Here is a 15,713-nt window from a genome sequence, read left to right on the forward strand (position 1 = left end):
ATTTCATAATACAGCTCTCTCATTGATTTTGGCCCCACATAATTGACATCAAAATTTTGTTACACATGGTTTACACTTCCCACTCAACCACATTCCACCTTAATCAACCCCACCACACCCCACTTGTTCCACAGCTAGGTATGTAACTAGAGCTGGCAAACGGGCGGGCCGGGGCTGGCTTGTGACCAACCCGCGGGTTACGGGTTAATACAAGCCTAAGCTTGCGGGTTGAAATTCTTCACGGGTGGTCATTTCTCCAACCCGCGCCCGTCCCGGGTAAAGCTTGCGGGTTCACGGGAGCTCACGGGTTAGCTGGTTTTTGTTGAGTCAACTCGCCAGAAATCGATTTCTGGGCTATTTCCGGCCACATTCAGGCCATCTAAAGCTCATTCCCAACCTAAGTACTTAATTTAACATTCATCATTTCATCTAATTCATTTGATTTCGATTCAAAAACTCAAAATTGCAAAACTAAACTACTTTGCAATTATATTAGAAGATGGTTCAGCTGCTTCAGCATTATCAGTTTTGGACTTGTTATTTATCAGGGATGCTTCATCAGTCTTCTCTTTGTTTTTCATCTGCAACAACCATAGCTTAGTTAAAATGAGAAGCTATACGGAAATTTCTTTACACTGCAATTGAGATGACAAGTCTTAACCTTTATTTCCAACTGCTTGACCGGCTTCTTCTTTACTGCTTCCTTGCTAGTCTTCATTATTGCAGTTATGCCTTGCAAAAACAGATTCAATTATCAATGTGGCTCAAAAGCTAACACAAAACCATCATTTCATATCCAGAACATGAACTCTTGTGCATATTATTATTATTTCAAATACTAAATAAAGCATGTGAATAATAAAAAGGAAATCTTCAAACCCATATAGCATCTCAGTCACTACTCTTTGGGTCTGGCTCTCTTTTGCAGACATTATAATTAATGACAAGACATATTTCATGGTTTCAGTTCTCTGTACGTCGATTGACACTCTTACTGGTTTACAATATCCAACTTATACACAATATGCAGAAGTAGTTTATCTAATTCTGACTATGAAAGTCAAAATCAATCATAAATCCACATAACAACAAACAATCATGTAAAATAGGAGATATGTCATGCGTACACTATGAGAGGGTAAAACCATACAAGGCTTAATTTATGCCACAAAACAGAAAACTGGACGGAATTAGAAATGAGACGGGACTCCTCTAAACTAGTCCAGGAACATTATTTCCACCAGAAATAGTATCAAACAGTTCATGTGCATTTCAAATTATCTGCAGGATTTTTAAAAATTCAAATCCACATAAGAAATACTGACATCTCTCTGTGTGTATGCATATGCAATTTAAACATGGATTTCAGATATAGACAAATGAGATGAATAGAAATCATTTCAAATACTTATCATCAACCAAAGAAATAAAATTCAGTTGATTTGTGCGTACTTATCATCAATCAAAGCATGTTAACAAATGAGTTGATTTGCATAAATGAGCTACGGAGACAAAATCATCAAAAAGACCAAAATTATGATGAAAATCATCATGAAAATCAAAGACCAAAATTAAAGATCTAAAATCAAAAATCCCCAAAATTAAACAGGACCTAATATAAATTTCATCATATAAGCAACAAAACTTAAGTTGCATGTTAAGATCTAAAGTTCTAAACATTTCTGAGAGGAAAAAAAAAACTCAAAATTATACAATCCCTAAAACAGAAAACTGGAACAGAAATTATTCTTAAGATTTGAGAGTATGAGAGATTCTTACCCCTTGGTGAGATCTGATTGAGTTCGAGAGATTAATCCTTTGAGTTTCTGCTGAATAGATTGAGAGATTGCTTCTGAGTTAGGATTTTCTGATTATGGGTTATCTTTTGAGAGATTTAGAGATCGAGAGATTGCTTCTGAGTTGCAGAGTTAGAGAGTTTTTGTTTTCTTTTTCTGGTGAAGAGGGTTTTCGTTTTTAATGGTTTTCGTGTCATTGTGTTTGTGTGACACGCGGCCTAGTGAACTGAGCCGGGTTACCCGCGGGTTTCACGGGACGGGACGGGCCAACCCGTTTCTTCACAAACCACTAATTATACAACCCGCGCCCGTCTTGTTTAGTTACGATCCGGGACGGGTACGGGTTTTCACGGGACGGGACGGGCCAACCCGCGGGTTTTGGCTCGGATTGCCAGCTCTATATGTAACCACCGAAATTCTACAAAACAACTGCAATAAGCTCAGATTTTCATAAATGCCGATCTTCATTTTTTCGCTCTGCATCCACTGTGATCAAAATCAAAATTAACGTCAGCAGTCTATATGTGTAATCAGTTAATCAATCAAAATCGGCTATTAAGTTTGGTTTTTGATCTCCCGCAAATCTTTATTTGGGCTTCACATACTTAGAAAACTAAACCGAAAAATCATATACAAAGATTTCATGTGATGCTTCTGAATTTTCTGCATTGGCTTTTGAGGTAAGCCTACCTTCATACTTTAAAGTTCCAATAGATTGCTGGGCTATTTAATGTTTTGAGGCTATTTAATGTTTGGTACTTTAAAGTTCCAATACATTGCTTTGGTACACAACATTTCAAAAATTAAGGGTTGGTACCTAAACCTACCGTTCATTGTAAAAATCAAACTTTGACCAAATTATTTTTCTATTTTGTGAATTATTAATTAAAAGAAGATATGGTTTTACATTTATATCCCTAACTTTATGTTCTTCCTCGGTTCCTGTTTTAATGCCTCCATCATTTTGAGTAAGTCAGATTATGAATTAACCGATCGTATGTGACTATTATGCATTGGTTTTCGAATTGATAACTCAATCTAAACCAATTAGTAGAAATCAATAGTACTATATCTCCTAATTTCTAACAAAAACAAAACAAAAAATAACCTAAAATCAACAGTGAGAGATTTTCTCTCAATACCCTTTTTGATTCTGTCTTTCATAGTTCCTGTTCATATACATGATACATCTCTCGGGTTCATGAATTTTCCTCCTTTTGTTGTCTTCATCTTCTGTTCTCAGTGGAATTATGGAATTGTTTTTGGTTACATTTCTAAGAATTGATCAAAGGATGTCTATTTGGGGTTCTGAGATTGATTAACAGAGTGGGTTTTGTTTGATGTGAGAACAGATGGGCTTTGCGATTCTTCTTGTTTTATTACTGTCGATTTTGACGGGGATGGATAAAAAACAAAGAAACCACCATTACAAGTTTTTCTTCTATCTGTAGCGGCGATGAAAACAAACCAATCTGCAAGTTCATAAAAGTTTCATAAATCAACAATGGCGAATCTAAATGCTGGTAGTTCACCACCAATTTCATAAAGTTTCTGCAACAATGGTGAATCAAAAATTTCATAAATTTCATACACAAACCTGGTAGTTCACCACCAATTCTTTGGAAGACAGATCCAGCTCAGATCTAGTTATTTTCCCATCTCCATCTTTATCAATTAAATTAAATGCTTCAACTAATTCAAAATGAATTTTTTCTGACCATTCACCTTTGATTTTGATTGAACAAGAAATGGAGTATTGGGAGATCAATTTTTTTTCTAGATTTACTGACAAATGGTTTGGAAGTTCTGTTTCTTCAACTGGTTTTACGATGGCGGCCGTGTGAGCAGCAGATGTGAAGAAGATAGTTCATTTTCAGGGGTAAATTCGTCAAATCAAATAATGTTTTGACTTTGACGGTAAACGGCAGGTTTTGGTACCAACCCTTAATTTCTGAAATGTTGGGTATCAAAGCAGTGTGTTGGACATTTACTGGGTACCAAACATTAAATATTCCTAGATTGATCTATTTGGTATCTTCATTTCAATGAATGGGATTATGGTTTCTAATTATAAAATTTATCTCTTTGGATTAATTATATAATGTTTTATATGAAGATCATAATTGTATGTCAGGGATTAACATGCATAACCATGAGTTGAACTTTAAATGTTTGTTGAATCACATGCACGATTATTTTTCTTTTCTTTGAGTGTTTTCTTTTGGATTTTCTTTTTCGGTTTCATCTCTTTTATATGAATTGCACTTCAAGTGTTTGTTAAATTCCTTCAGCAAAATTAATGTTTTAACTGTTTGTCCGTGGTTTTGCATAAGAGTAGTTAAGAGCTCTATGTAGACCACTTTAGTATTCATATTATAATTTGTTATGAACTGTATCATGTTTAGGTGCTGCAGGAAGTAGATGATTCCAGAAACCATCTTGAATTTAAGAAAGGCCAGGAAAGCAAGGAGGGAAAGATATCTTGGCTGTTAAGAGACATCAAAAAATTCGTACTCCGGGAAAAAATAGACAAAAGGAAGGATATATTGATTCCAAATAATTTACTGTGTTGTGCCAATAGTTTTTAATGTACCTGATCAGTATGTTGGGAGCTCTTGAGTTTTTTCTTTTTCTTAGGCATGATTTTAGGGTAACTTTTTTGTAATTTGTCATTGTGCTTAGTGTAGGCTTTTGTAAAATCAATGTAGGTCAAGATGATGACGAGAAGATGGTAGGTGACGAATCACTAAAGACTAATAGCAAGACATCCATCGAGAGTTCGTTCATTAAAGATAGTTGTTAGTGCCTACATTCCTGTTCAGTTTCTTTATATATAGACGATGGACTAATCGATGACTTATCTCAAGTCAGTGAAACTTCACCATCTCCCGCCCCTCTACCTAATGCATGTCTGAGTACTATTTGCACCTTCCACAAATTCAGGTAAATATATTTATTGAGCCTCTGTTAAGATTTTTGGTGTCACAGTTTTCTACATTTTCTGTTAACATAATTAAGTACAGTAGTTTGAATAAACTCTTAACATATCCCTTGATTGTGGTACGCATTCCACTGTCCATTCATGCATTTAGAATGCCAACTTTTGGGTGTTAGTATGTGCGCATTTTCTTTGAGTTATTTTTTCCTTTTTTTTTCCTTGGTATCTATTATTGTTTTCCAAAGGTGTTTAAAACGTTTGAATTTGAGAGTTTCTCTTAAAGTAGTTGTTAGTACAGATTTTGAATGAGCAAGCAGAGACCATAAACTGCTCTTGCACCAGAACTTATTTTTACATACCGTGGCGAGAATATGACGACCATGAGCTCATCAAATTTCATGGGTGTGAAAGCAAAGGGATGAATTAGCTTTGCTAAATTCCGGGTTTTTCCTAACCTTGCAAGGTGTATGCGATGTGAAATCCGTCTCTACATGGTATATGATCACTTAAATAAGTGGTAGACATTTTTGTTGGATTTCCTTGCATAGTGATCTTAGAAAAAAATTATGTTTTAGCAATGGGTTGTACCTAACTTAATTTTTTATTGTTGATTGCAGGCACACATTGTCTAAAACATCAAAGAATGGCAGTGACCATATCCGGAATGTAGCCACTTTGACCTACAATAACGGGGATAAAGTATCTAGAGTCATGGTGCGGTTCCTCTGTTCTCATTTGTGACTATCTGTATATTGTGTATAAATTTATATAAGTTTGACTTCAGTATGTCCTTCTCCTTTTATCTTTATACATTAGTTTTAACTTTTAACATGTCGTAACTACCTTTGTCTCTTAAGCAAGTCTTGAATATAAACTGGAATATCTAAGTCGTAACCTTCTGGAAAATAGGTAACTTTGAGAGCTCAAGTTTCACCTATTTGAGAACAAGAGCTGAGCCGGACGAAAGAACAATATGTTTCTGCCTTTTTGGTCACCTCTGTTACTCTAGATGTACTTTTTTCGTTTTATTTTCTTTTCATACAAGATGGTGGTATGATTTCTACTTTATAATGTTCCGGGGTTTATTATCAAAGTATGTCCTGCTAAGGGTGTGGAGGACAATTGTTGGTTGTCGTTGTAGGAAGTGCTCTAGAAATGCTCTTGGAAATCTATCATTCCCCTCATTACAAATGTTTATTGATGCACATGCCCGTTGGATGCTACCACCATTCCTAGCCTCTTACCTATTTATGGTGGAATTCCATGAAAGACAATGGCCAGTTTAAGACTTCAAACTTCATGAATGAGGCAAAGAAAAAAGCTCAAGTGATGCACACCGGAGAAAAATATCCAGTTAAGAAAAACTGAAATGATCAGAAAAAGTGATGAAAACTTCCACTCAAATGTTTTTTTTCTTTAATTATTTTGGTGAGAACCTCTAAAAATCTTACTTCAAGCAGTGCAGAGAGAAACTGAAAATGCTGGAAGTGTTATACAGTGCTATTTAACACATAACAAAATGAGTAAGAGAGATCAAGCTTTGATGCTACTTTTGTTGATAACGCAGTCTAAGCTACAGGTGTAACAGGGTTCAACTGCGAAGCAAAGACCACTCAGGATGGAGCGATAATGTGACTGATATCAGCTCTATCTTTGGCAAGAGACAAAGAGACAATCAGCTGTTAGGTGGAGATTGAAGACAAGAATGTAATTAAACAGTGCAGGAAGAAATTAAAAACGCTGGAAGTAAACTCTGACAACAATCTTCTTGATATATCTAAAACCTTTTTTTTTCTTCCTGATTTAAGGTTAATTGAAGTGTAATCTACTAAGGCTTATTTGCCAAGCTTAGTAGAATTTGCAAAGGTTAACCAATGCCCTTTTTGCGAGGATGTCACAATTGAACACTAGCTTTATGTCTGAAAAACTCCTCGCTCTCCATTAGCTAATAGATATTGACAATTCTGATATTTAAGGCAGCCTAATTAATTTGTGATGATGAGTTTTTAGCTTAAATTTTGATCCAAAGAAATCTATGAGCTATGCAGACATGCACACTTTAGAACCATTAAGCTGTCAAAATAACAACAAAAGAATTAACAAATAGGACATCCAAAAATAATTTCACTGAACTATTAAAATAAGAAGAAAAAATAGACAGGCAAACACAAAGGTATCAACGTAGTGATAACTAATGTGATACGACCAAAAAAAAAGAAAAGAATACAAATGGATCTAATATATAACCACTATTAATTGATCTGAATAAAATAACACAAACATTTCATAGGCAATGGATTTGCCACAAATTCACTTTTAACCAAAAGTTAAAAACAACTACTTAAATCGGAATGAAAAAGATCTATGAGAACTTAAGAATAAACAAAACAAAAAAAAACTTAAGAATAAACCAAAAAACACCGAAGGCATATCTAGAATTCTAGAGGCCCAGGCGGAAGGTAGGATCAGCAGGTTGAAGCTGGTGACATATGCCTAAGTATGCAAGGAAAACAAGACGATCTTTAGCACCGGTACGATGATTCTCCGTATACTTGCAATAATACTTGAGTTGTGCCAGACTCCAACAACCAATCATTTGAAACAAAAAAAGCCAATTGATTTCTTTGATTAAGAAGTGGCTTCAAACTATTTGCTTGACTACAACTTCCACAACTAGGAAGCTTCGAATTCATCCAGTGTTCCGGTGCTCGATCACGCAAAGATTCTTTATGTACAGCAATATACTGCGAAATCTCCATAAACTTAGCTTCCAGATCAAACTCAATATTAAAAACATTACTGCATTTCTTGCACTGTACATCACCTAAAATACGTTTCATGTTGCGTGACAAAAGGTAATCAAGAGTATGAATATTTGCTCTTTGATTTGTAGCCCATTCATATGGTGGTACTATAGGTGTGTTCTTCATCTTGTCACGACCAATGGTTCTTCGCATAACACGTGATTTTGGTCTCGCAGGAGGGATACGTGAAGGTAATATATCTATGATATCTTGATGTTGATGATGGTGGTGGTGAGAAACCGGTAATGGTGAAGACGGTGGCTGAGTAAAGAGTGTAAGCTTGATATCTTCTTCATTGATTTCACGATGAGACATGGGTTTTTGTTTGTCTTCGTCCATTCTACAACCAGGTCTACCAGGTCTAGTGTTTTTCTTTCTAGGGTTTACTGAATAGTTTTTATAAAGAAAGAAAACAGAGAAAAAATGGGAGAGACGGTTTAAGGGAATTTACTCACGTAGGGAAGTGAATAACTAAGTGGACAAGTAAATGAATTTAGATTAATAATAAGAGGCTTAGATCAATGAATCTTATTTATTACATTAATATTTTAAGGAAATTTTGTTGAATTTAACTGATCCGCGTTGAAAATTCAGATTTGGGATAAGTACAGTGATACTATCATCTCTATCTTAAATTTGTTTCCAACTAAATTTCCTTAAAAATCTACTAACTAAACTTTCATTAATTTTTTAATTTAATGTGGTCACGAAATTTCATGTTGGGCCGTATTTGTGGACTTGGACCTAATTATCTTTGACGCGATGGTATTTGTCCTTTTATCACGAACCACAGGTCCACAGGGATCTCAAAATATCAGAAGATCGATCATTTGCGAAACTGTCGATTCTTTTTTTTCTTCGTCTTCTCTAAAAATCTCTGAAAGGAAGAAAAGCAGAGGTTTGATTGATTAATCAGAGGGAAGAAACAATGAAAGAAGATGATATGCCAGTGACAAATAAGAGAGAAAGCAATTCAGATGGGAATTTATTTGGGAAAGGAAAGTATAAATTCTGGGCATTAGCTGCAATTTTATTATTAGCATTTTGGTCTATGTTTACTGGTACTGTTACACTCAAATGGTCTGCTGGTAATCTCAATCGTTTCTCTGACGATCTTCTTGATTCTCCCATCCACGATGATCTCGATGTTCTGGTTAGTTACTTTTTCCCATCTCTCTCTCTAGATTTCTCAGTTTTGTGTCGGATCTTAAAGGTATTTTGATATTTTGATGAATCTGATTGTTGATTTTGGATGATTGAAACAGGAAATTGAAGAGAGGGAGAAAGTAGTGAAACATATGTGGGATATATATACACACAGTAGGAGGATTAGATTGCCTAGATTTTGGCAAGAAGCATTTGAAGCTGCATATGAAGATATGGCTAGTGATGTACCTGATGTTAGAGAATCAGCTGTATCTGAAATTGCTAAAATGTCTATTAGATCTATTGATCTTGAACCACCTCCTTCAAGCCAATCCAGGGTTAGTTTGATTTCTTCACTCTTGTTCTTCTTCTTTTGGGAATGGTTGATGGTATGAGCCTCATTTCATCTGTTATTAGAATTGTGATTTTTTGCATCAACAATTTAGAGTGTACACCAGAACAACAATTTTAGGGTTTGTTATTAGGACCAACACTGTTTTACCCTCATTTCCTTTCTTATGATATGATGAGTGAATTATGGTTTGCTTTGTAGTAGTTCACAATTACTACTTGCTGAATTCTGATGAAAAAATTCCCTCTTGATGGAACTGAAACTTTGTGTTCTAATTACTTTACTCATGACTTATCATGGTTCTGTTTGTTAGGATAGCTTAGTTTCCTGTTGGTAAAGTTACTATCGTGACATTGATTTCCAACACTATCCTGACAGTAATCGTCAATGCTAGCATTGGGGCTAATTGATAGTTGACTTAACTCCGTCTTTGTTTTTTCTATCTTTTCATTTACCCTTGTCAATTAACTCTCGCTGAATTCTGTTGAAAAATAATTATCCCTCTTGATGAAACTGAAACTTTGTGTTCTGAGTACTTTACTCATGACTTATCATGGTTCCATGTGTTAGGATAGTTTAGTTTCCTGTTGGTAGCGTTACTATCGTGACATTGATTTTCAACACTATCCTGACATTCATCGTCAATGCATTGGGGCCAATTGATAGTTGATGTAACTCTGTTTTTATTCCCCATCTTTTCATTTATTCTTTTCATTCTACATTTGATCTTGTTATCAATTCATTGTAAATTCTATAGATTTGGTTCTTTGATCGGAAGTTTCAGGATAACGATTCAGATCATAACTAGATATCTTTTTGACAACATTATATTTTGTAATTGGAATATGGGTTGTAGACCACGACTAAATTAGATGCATATATGCTTTAGAACTTTTTTGAGTATGGGTTGCTGAAGATGATGTGCAAATTGTGTTCCTCTCCTCTCTGATGTTTGTAATTCCTAGTTAAATTTTTAAAATTTGGTCTGTCTCTTGAGTCTTGGTTTTCAATGGTGTTTCTTATATATATTGTTGTAATTGCATTTACATTACAAAGTTGGAATCCGCTCTTTAGTGTTTGTTTGCCTTACAAAGTAGGAGATTTATAAGCAAAAAGAAACTGACCGACTTAGAGTTAAACTTCTGAAAATATAAATAGAAGGCTGTCAAATGTTTTCTTTTACCTAGCTCCTGTCTGTATTGAAATTCTTTATGCAATTGTGTAGACAAATTGCAAAATTATAGGTGTATTTAAATTTTTTGTTTCTTTTACTTTCCGTTCTGTGATTTTATTGGATCGTTAATGTGTGTTTGTGATGCTGCTGCATGTATAGGATGTCCAGAGAATGAGCAAGCTCTCCAAGGAAGTTGAAGAAGGGAAGGAGAAGTTGGTGTCGGTTGGGGGAAGTTGACAGGTGCAAGAATGTTCGAGGACCCCCACCCCTACATTTACAAATTTTGTCTTATGTATATTTTTTGCTACCATTAGGATAGCTCATTTACCACGTGAAAGACTACTACGACGTTGGTGATAAGCTCTAGTATGCACAATATTTTTACTAGTGAGCATTACAGAGAGCTATATAGAGTAGGTCTAAGAGTTTTCATTACTTGCTTCTCTCTTATCATGTTACCCTCTTCTGTGCCTACTTTCTCAAACTGGTTTGGATGGAATTCAATTCAACGGTGACACACTTTGCCAAGTTAAACCATATCATTATAAATCTTGCTGCAAGAAGTTCCTTCTGGCGAAACGTGAAATGAATTTATGTTTGATGTTTGCTTTAAGAAGAAGAGAACGAATTTATCTCCCAAATGTAAAAATAAAAGTAAAAACCTGCTTTGTCCAGTAGAGGTTTTTCTACCCTGCTGGGTGGTTCAGTTGCAAATTTTTCTTTCCTTGGGATCTCTAATTCCAATAGCAAGTTAAATATGATTCCAGCCTTGGCATCTCAAGTGAGGAACCACTACAATGACCACTTGATTCATTCACTTCTAGATACTGCATTTGTTGATAGAGGTAGTCTTTCTGAATTCTGGACTAGTTTGGAAAACAGATCACAGGCACAGCCACATGCCTTCAAGACTATTTTGAACATGAAACCCTACCCATGGTCATGCTCTAACAACAACAGAAGATTATCTGGGGACCACGGTTATCCCCAAATCTGTCAGTACTCAGTAGACTAAATACCACACCACACCACACCATCACATGGGAATAAGAAACCTGCATTCATATGCGTTTTCTTTCCTAAGAAATTCCTTCAGCAAAAGGCAGCTGAAATGACAAAAAATGCTATTGGCAATAAGAAACCAGCGCATCAAGGAAAAAATCCGAAAACAATCCAGCGTTTAGCATACTGTTGTAACAAATAAAAAAAATGAATGCTTTTGAAAAAAAAATCGATTGTTCAGCAGCATTATAAAAAATGAATGCTTAAAAATCCAGCGTTGGAAAAAAATCGAAAAATAAATGCTTTCATTGAGAGTTGAACTCAAGACCTCCCGCTTACTAAACGGGTGCTCTAACCAACTGAGCTATGAAAGCTGCTTGCTAGTTCTTACTGTCCTAACAAACTGACACACCCACTCCGGACTCCAAAAGAAAATAAGATGGGGAACAACTGCTAAATCACACCAAGAACTGACCAATAGTCCATCTATTCCGTATACTTGGAATCATAACTGCACATGCACTCAAACACACAAGAGGTAGAGTGATACTGATACAACATACTATAATATATCTAAAAGCCATTTCTGTGGTTCTACAATTGATTAGATTTGCAACCCATTACAGTGCTTAGTGCTTCTCAGTATCTCCATATCGATTGTCATTTCTCTTTTGGTTCCCAGCTCCTCTAATTTCTGTAAAACCTGGTCCAATCTGTGGTGGTGGCTGCACAAATTGAACATGAGGCTGTGATGAAAGTGGTGTTTGGAAATGCCATATGCTGGAGCTACTGGAGGCCGAGGGACCAGAAAAGCGATGCAACATCTGGGAACTGGTGGTAGCATCTGGTTCTCTCTTAACTACCTTATGTTCAACCTCCAGAGGGCTCAACTGGATCTCGTTCATGTCAATACCTCTTTCTGAAATCCGAATTTTTTCTGCCTCAGTTTGCTTAGAATCAGAACCACCAAATGGAACCTGACCCTGCCAAAAGGTTGTCTGACGATTCACTGCAGGATTATTGGCTGCTCCATAAGGTTCATGGGCAACGCCTTTGTTTTCTGACTCCTCTTTGCCGCTAAGCTGATGATCACTCTCCAAGAGCTCAAATGATTTCTTAGGTTTGCTAACTTCAGGTTGCTTATCTTTATCAGAAAAAAAAGCAATCTCAGATGGGTCAATTCTAGAAGCCGATGAAGAGCGTGCTGTAATTAGAGTGGTTGGGAATGCTTTCTCGGGAGGGATGGCAGGTGTGTAGTTAGGTGGTAGAAGATCGTCCCAGTTTTCCAATAGTTCCTTGTAGACTTTGCGCAGCGTCACCTCGGTTAGTCCCGTGACTTTGCAAATCTCAGCCTGGGTCTTGCGTTTGTCTTCTAGTTGACAGGCCAGATAGATAGCTGCCGCAGATATGCTAATAGGGTTTCTGCGTGTGCAGAAGCATTTGTTGATTACAACCTCGCCAATGTGAGTAGCCAATTCCTGAGAAAGTTTAAGACTATTATAAAACCCCAAAAGAATAGTGATACTGAAATGGTTAAGTGGATCTTTGACAGAGGAAAGCTGGTAATTGTTTCAAATCTTTTGAGAAGTAACTGATTTGTTATATGACTGTTTCAAATGATACCTGAGCTGATTTGTTTAGTTGGAGAAGAGTGCAAAACCTAGGCATGTGAACGGATATCGAATTCCTATTAACCGGCTGACTCAGCTGCAAAGCCTCTCCCAATCTCCTTCTGAGGGACATTGGCTGCATTTGATATTTCCTGCAGTGCAAAGAGTGTTCTTCATAACTAAAGAGGCAATCGGCTCAAAACATGGAAGATCATACATGCTACAATCAATAACCACACCCATTAAGACCATGAAATCATTAACCACCACACTAGAGATACAGTTGAAATCGATCTATATTACTATCTGTGTCTCATAAATTCAATGTTTGCTGTACTATAGTCCATACTTTCAAGTAATCCAATGTTAAACGAACCCTAGAAACAAAATTTCCCCCTTTTCCAAAAAAAGAGATACTGTAGTAAGAAAATCCTAAAGTGAGAAAACATACCTGGAGAGTCCTGGGTTCTTGAGCTTCTCTAATGGCTTGAACAAGGGCAGCAGTAGCAAGTGCTTCAACACTTCGATTTCTCAAACAAGTAGCTAAAGAACAATCTCTAAACAATTGAAAAGCATGATCTGATATATCAGCCTAAAATTGAAGAAACATCAATTATTTGAAGATAAGCTCTTAAATTATCAACAACAACACCAGACCCAGAAGTTGAAGAGGAATCAATTGAACGTTCAAGTTCAGCAAGATAACCAGAAAATGAAATAGAAGACCTAGCTGTAATTGGGTTTGGTTCTAAAGACCAAGTTGAGAAAGCAGTAATGAAACCAGTTGGTTCAAATGGGTCATCATCTTCATCTTCCTCCCCCTCCTCTTCTACTTCATTGTTACTGTTGATTTTAGGGTTTGGGGGTTTACTAGCACCCACAATATCTGGAGATGGGATAATTGAAGCAAGATCAGAAGTGACCACACAGAGTGGAGAATCTTGAGCTCTAAGATTGAAAAGATCATGAGCTTGATGTTGTCTTTCTTCTACTATTCTTCCACATGTACAACATTCTGTTACTGAACGCCCTGATGCTGTTGTTGTACACTTCCCTTGCACACCTGAGCAATACGGACACTTCATCTTCTCTATCTGGTTTTCCTCTCTGTAATTCAAAGGATTCAGTGCAGATTACTTGTTTGTACAAAAGCTTCCATGAATAACAAAGAGTATATTTCTCTACCGAGTCTACTCTAAAGTTCTTTTTGCTGTCAACGACAAGTTATAAAAAATGATTATCCCAGCGATAAGATGGACGGCTCAGATGTTTTACTGAACATTTGCAACCCACAACTAGGAAAATGGTGCATTGGCAAACATTTACCCTGTAAATATCTGCATTGGTACCGAACCAAGGCAAAAATCTTATTTGGGTCCACTGCTTTTCTTTTCCATACACATGAATTGGTGGATAAGATTCAGAGCCAAGTAAAAACCTCCTACATTCAACAAAGTTACAGAACAAAAACAACATTCTCTATCTCTCTCTGTGTCCAATTTGATCTGTTTATAAATGGCGGCTTCTAGGATGATGATGTTGTCGCAACCGTCACTGGTGCTTCCGTCGTTACGGCGTCAATGCCGTAATAATCCAATAGGATTTAGAAGAGGAATGCAAAATGTACCTCTCAAAGTGGTAGCAATGGCAGAAGAAAGTAGTGCTGGTAATGGGGTTGCTGAGAAAGTAGCTATAGCTGGTGGATTGATTTCGAATCCGGTAATCGGATGGTCTCTATACACACTTAAGACAACAGGGTGTGGTTTACCACCTGGTCCAGGAGGATCAATAGGTGCGCTTGAAGGTGTAAGTTATTTAGTTATTGCTGGAATTGTTGGTTGGTCTTTGTATACAAAATCTAAAACTGGTTCTGGTCTTCCGAACGGACCTTTTGGTTTGTTGGGTGCTGTTGAAGGCTTGTCTTACTTAGCTTTACTTGGAGTAATAGTTGTGTTTGGTTTGCAATTCTTGGATCAGGGTTTCATCCCTGGACCAGTTCCTGTTCCAGGTGACAAATGCTTTGGGTGAATTGAATTCTCTTTTCTACATTCTTATTTGTCATGATAAATCTCCTGTCTAATATTTTCTATATAACTGTATAATAAAGACTCATATCAATGTTTTGCTTCATTACTGTGTTCTTGATAATACTAACAATAGTTGTTGACATAACTTAATAGTATTGTTTAGATGAAGATGTGAAGGAGATTAATGGTAGCCACACCAAAATGCAGCCCTTAGAATGTCACGTGGCATATTAGAGGCTACGTTTGAAACTAGATGAGTGAAAGCCTGTTTGGCAACCAAAAAAGTGCTCCCAGAAGTAATTTTCAGAAGTTAAAAGCTCAAAAAGATATAAAGCGATAATAAATGTACTACCAATGTTTCATGCTGACACTGGTCAAAAATGTAGTAACCGAATTTGAGACATCATTCTACTTGGTTGAGCTTTTATGAACAGTTGTTGGTTGGGGAACAAAGAAATTGTATAACTCGGAACAAAACCATATGATTTGTTGATTAACACGTAAAACTCAAGAGAGATTAACTTCTACGTAGACAAGGAAGGTGGTGGCTTGGCACGAGGGGCCGTGAATGTATATATCGTAGTTTCCAAAAGGGGAATTGCGTTATGTCACATCGTCATTTCATGACTGAATGTTTAAATAAGTTAACATTGTCCAAAGGCTTTGGCCTACCCAGTTATGTTTAATTGCATATTCGTTACAAAAAATCCGTAGATTAGCTATCTTAATTATCAAAATTCTTCCAACAAGATGAAAATCCTTAACTAAGAAGTTTATGTCAAATTTCGAGTATACGTAGATAAGTTTGTTTACTTAACATTCTTTAGAATCTTGCTGTCAAAAGTACTGTTGGTTCTACTTTTT

The 15,713-nt window shown here is 36.3% G+C and overlaps 3 protein-coding genes, 2 long non-coding RNA genes, 1 other non-coding gene and 1 pseudogene across 6 annotated transcripts; 3 read left to right on the forward strand and 4 right to left on the reverse strand.

Moving 5' to 3' along the window:
* Window positions 1-389: 389 nt before the first annotated feature.
* LOC113331135 lies at window positions 390-1,972 on the reverse strand. Its single transcript, XR_003350731.1, has 3 exons — window positions 1,780-1,972; window positions 662-732; window positions 390-581 (listed from the first exon to the last, which is right to left on the reverse strand). It is a non-coding gene; the product is annotated as an uncharacterized LOC113331135 (long non-coding RNA).
* A 2,115-nt stretch (window positions 1,973-4,087) lies between these two features.
* Window positions 4,088-5,512, forward strand: LOC113331141. The gene is made up of 3 exons (XR_003350737.1): window positions 4,088-4,739; window positions 5,033-5,228; window positions 5,352-5,512. It is a non-coding gene; the product is annotated as an uncharacterized LOC113331141 (long non-coding RNA).
* Window positions 5,513-6,774: 1,262 nt separating this feature from the next.
* On the reverse strand, window positions 6,775-7,877 carry LOC113347366. The gene is made up of 2 exons (XM_026591010.1): window positions 7,299-7,877; window positions 6,775-6,807 (listed from the first exon to the last, which is right to left on the reverse strand). Exons 1-2 carry the CDS (start codon window positions 7,875-7,877, stop codon window positions 6,775-6,777), a joined length of 612 nt encoding a protein of 203 aa, XP_026446795.1.
* Window positions 7,878-8,336: 459 nt separating this feature from the next.
* LOC113294190 lies at window positions 8,337-10,842 on the forward strand. The gene is made up of 3 exons (XM_026542605.1): window positions 8,337-8,691; window positions 8,804-9,022; window positions 10,370-10,842. The coding sequence occupies exons 1-3, from the start codon at window positions 8,467-8,469 to the stop codon at window positions 10,445-10,447; spliced, it is 522 nt and encodes a 173-aa protein (XP_026398390.1). The 5' UTR covers window positions 8,337-8,466; the 3' UTR covers window positions 10,448-10,842.
* Window positions 10,843-11,512: 670 nt separating this feature from the next.
* Window positions 11,513-11,586, reverse strand: TRNAT-AGU. Its single transcript has one exon. It is a non-coding gene; the product is annotated as a tRNA-Thr (tRNA).
* Window positions 11,587-11,754: 168 nt separating this feature from the next.
* On the reverse strand, window positions 11,755-14,034 carry LOC113294183 (annotated as a pseudogene).
* Window positions 14,035-14,240: 206 nt separating this feature from the next.
* Window positions 14,241-14,952, forward strand: LOC113331148. Its single transcript, XM_026577903.1, has one exon. It carries the CDS (start codon window positions 14,338-14,340, stop codon window positions 14,848-14,850), a length of 513 nt encoding a protein of 170 aa, XP_026433688.1. The 5' UTR covers window positions 14,241-14,337; the 3' UTR covers window positions 14,851-14,952.
* The last annotated feature ends 761 nt before the right edge of the window (window positions 14,953-15,713 follow it).

This window comes from Papaver somniferum, chromosome 1 (genome assembly GCF_003573695.1).
Source record: "Papaver somniferum cultivar HN1 chromosome 1, ASM357369v1, whole genome shotgun sequence".
In the NCBI taxonomy this organism is placed as follows: Eukaryota; Viridiplantae; Streptophyta; class Magnoliopsida; order Ranunculales; family Papaveraceae; genus Papaver; species Papaver somniferum.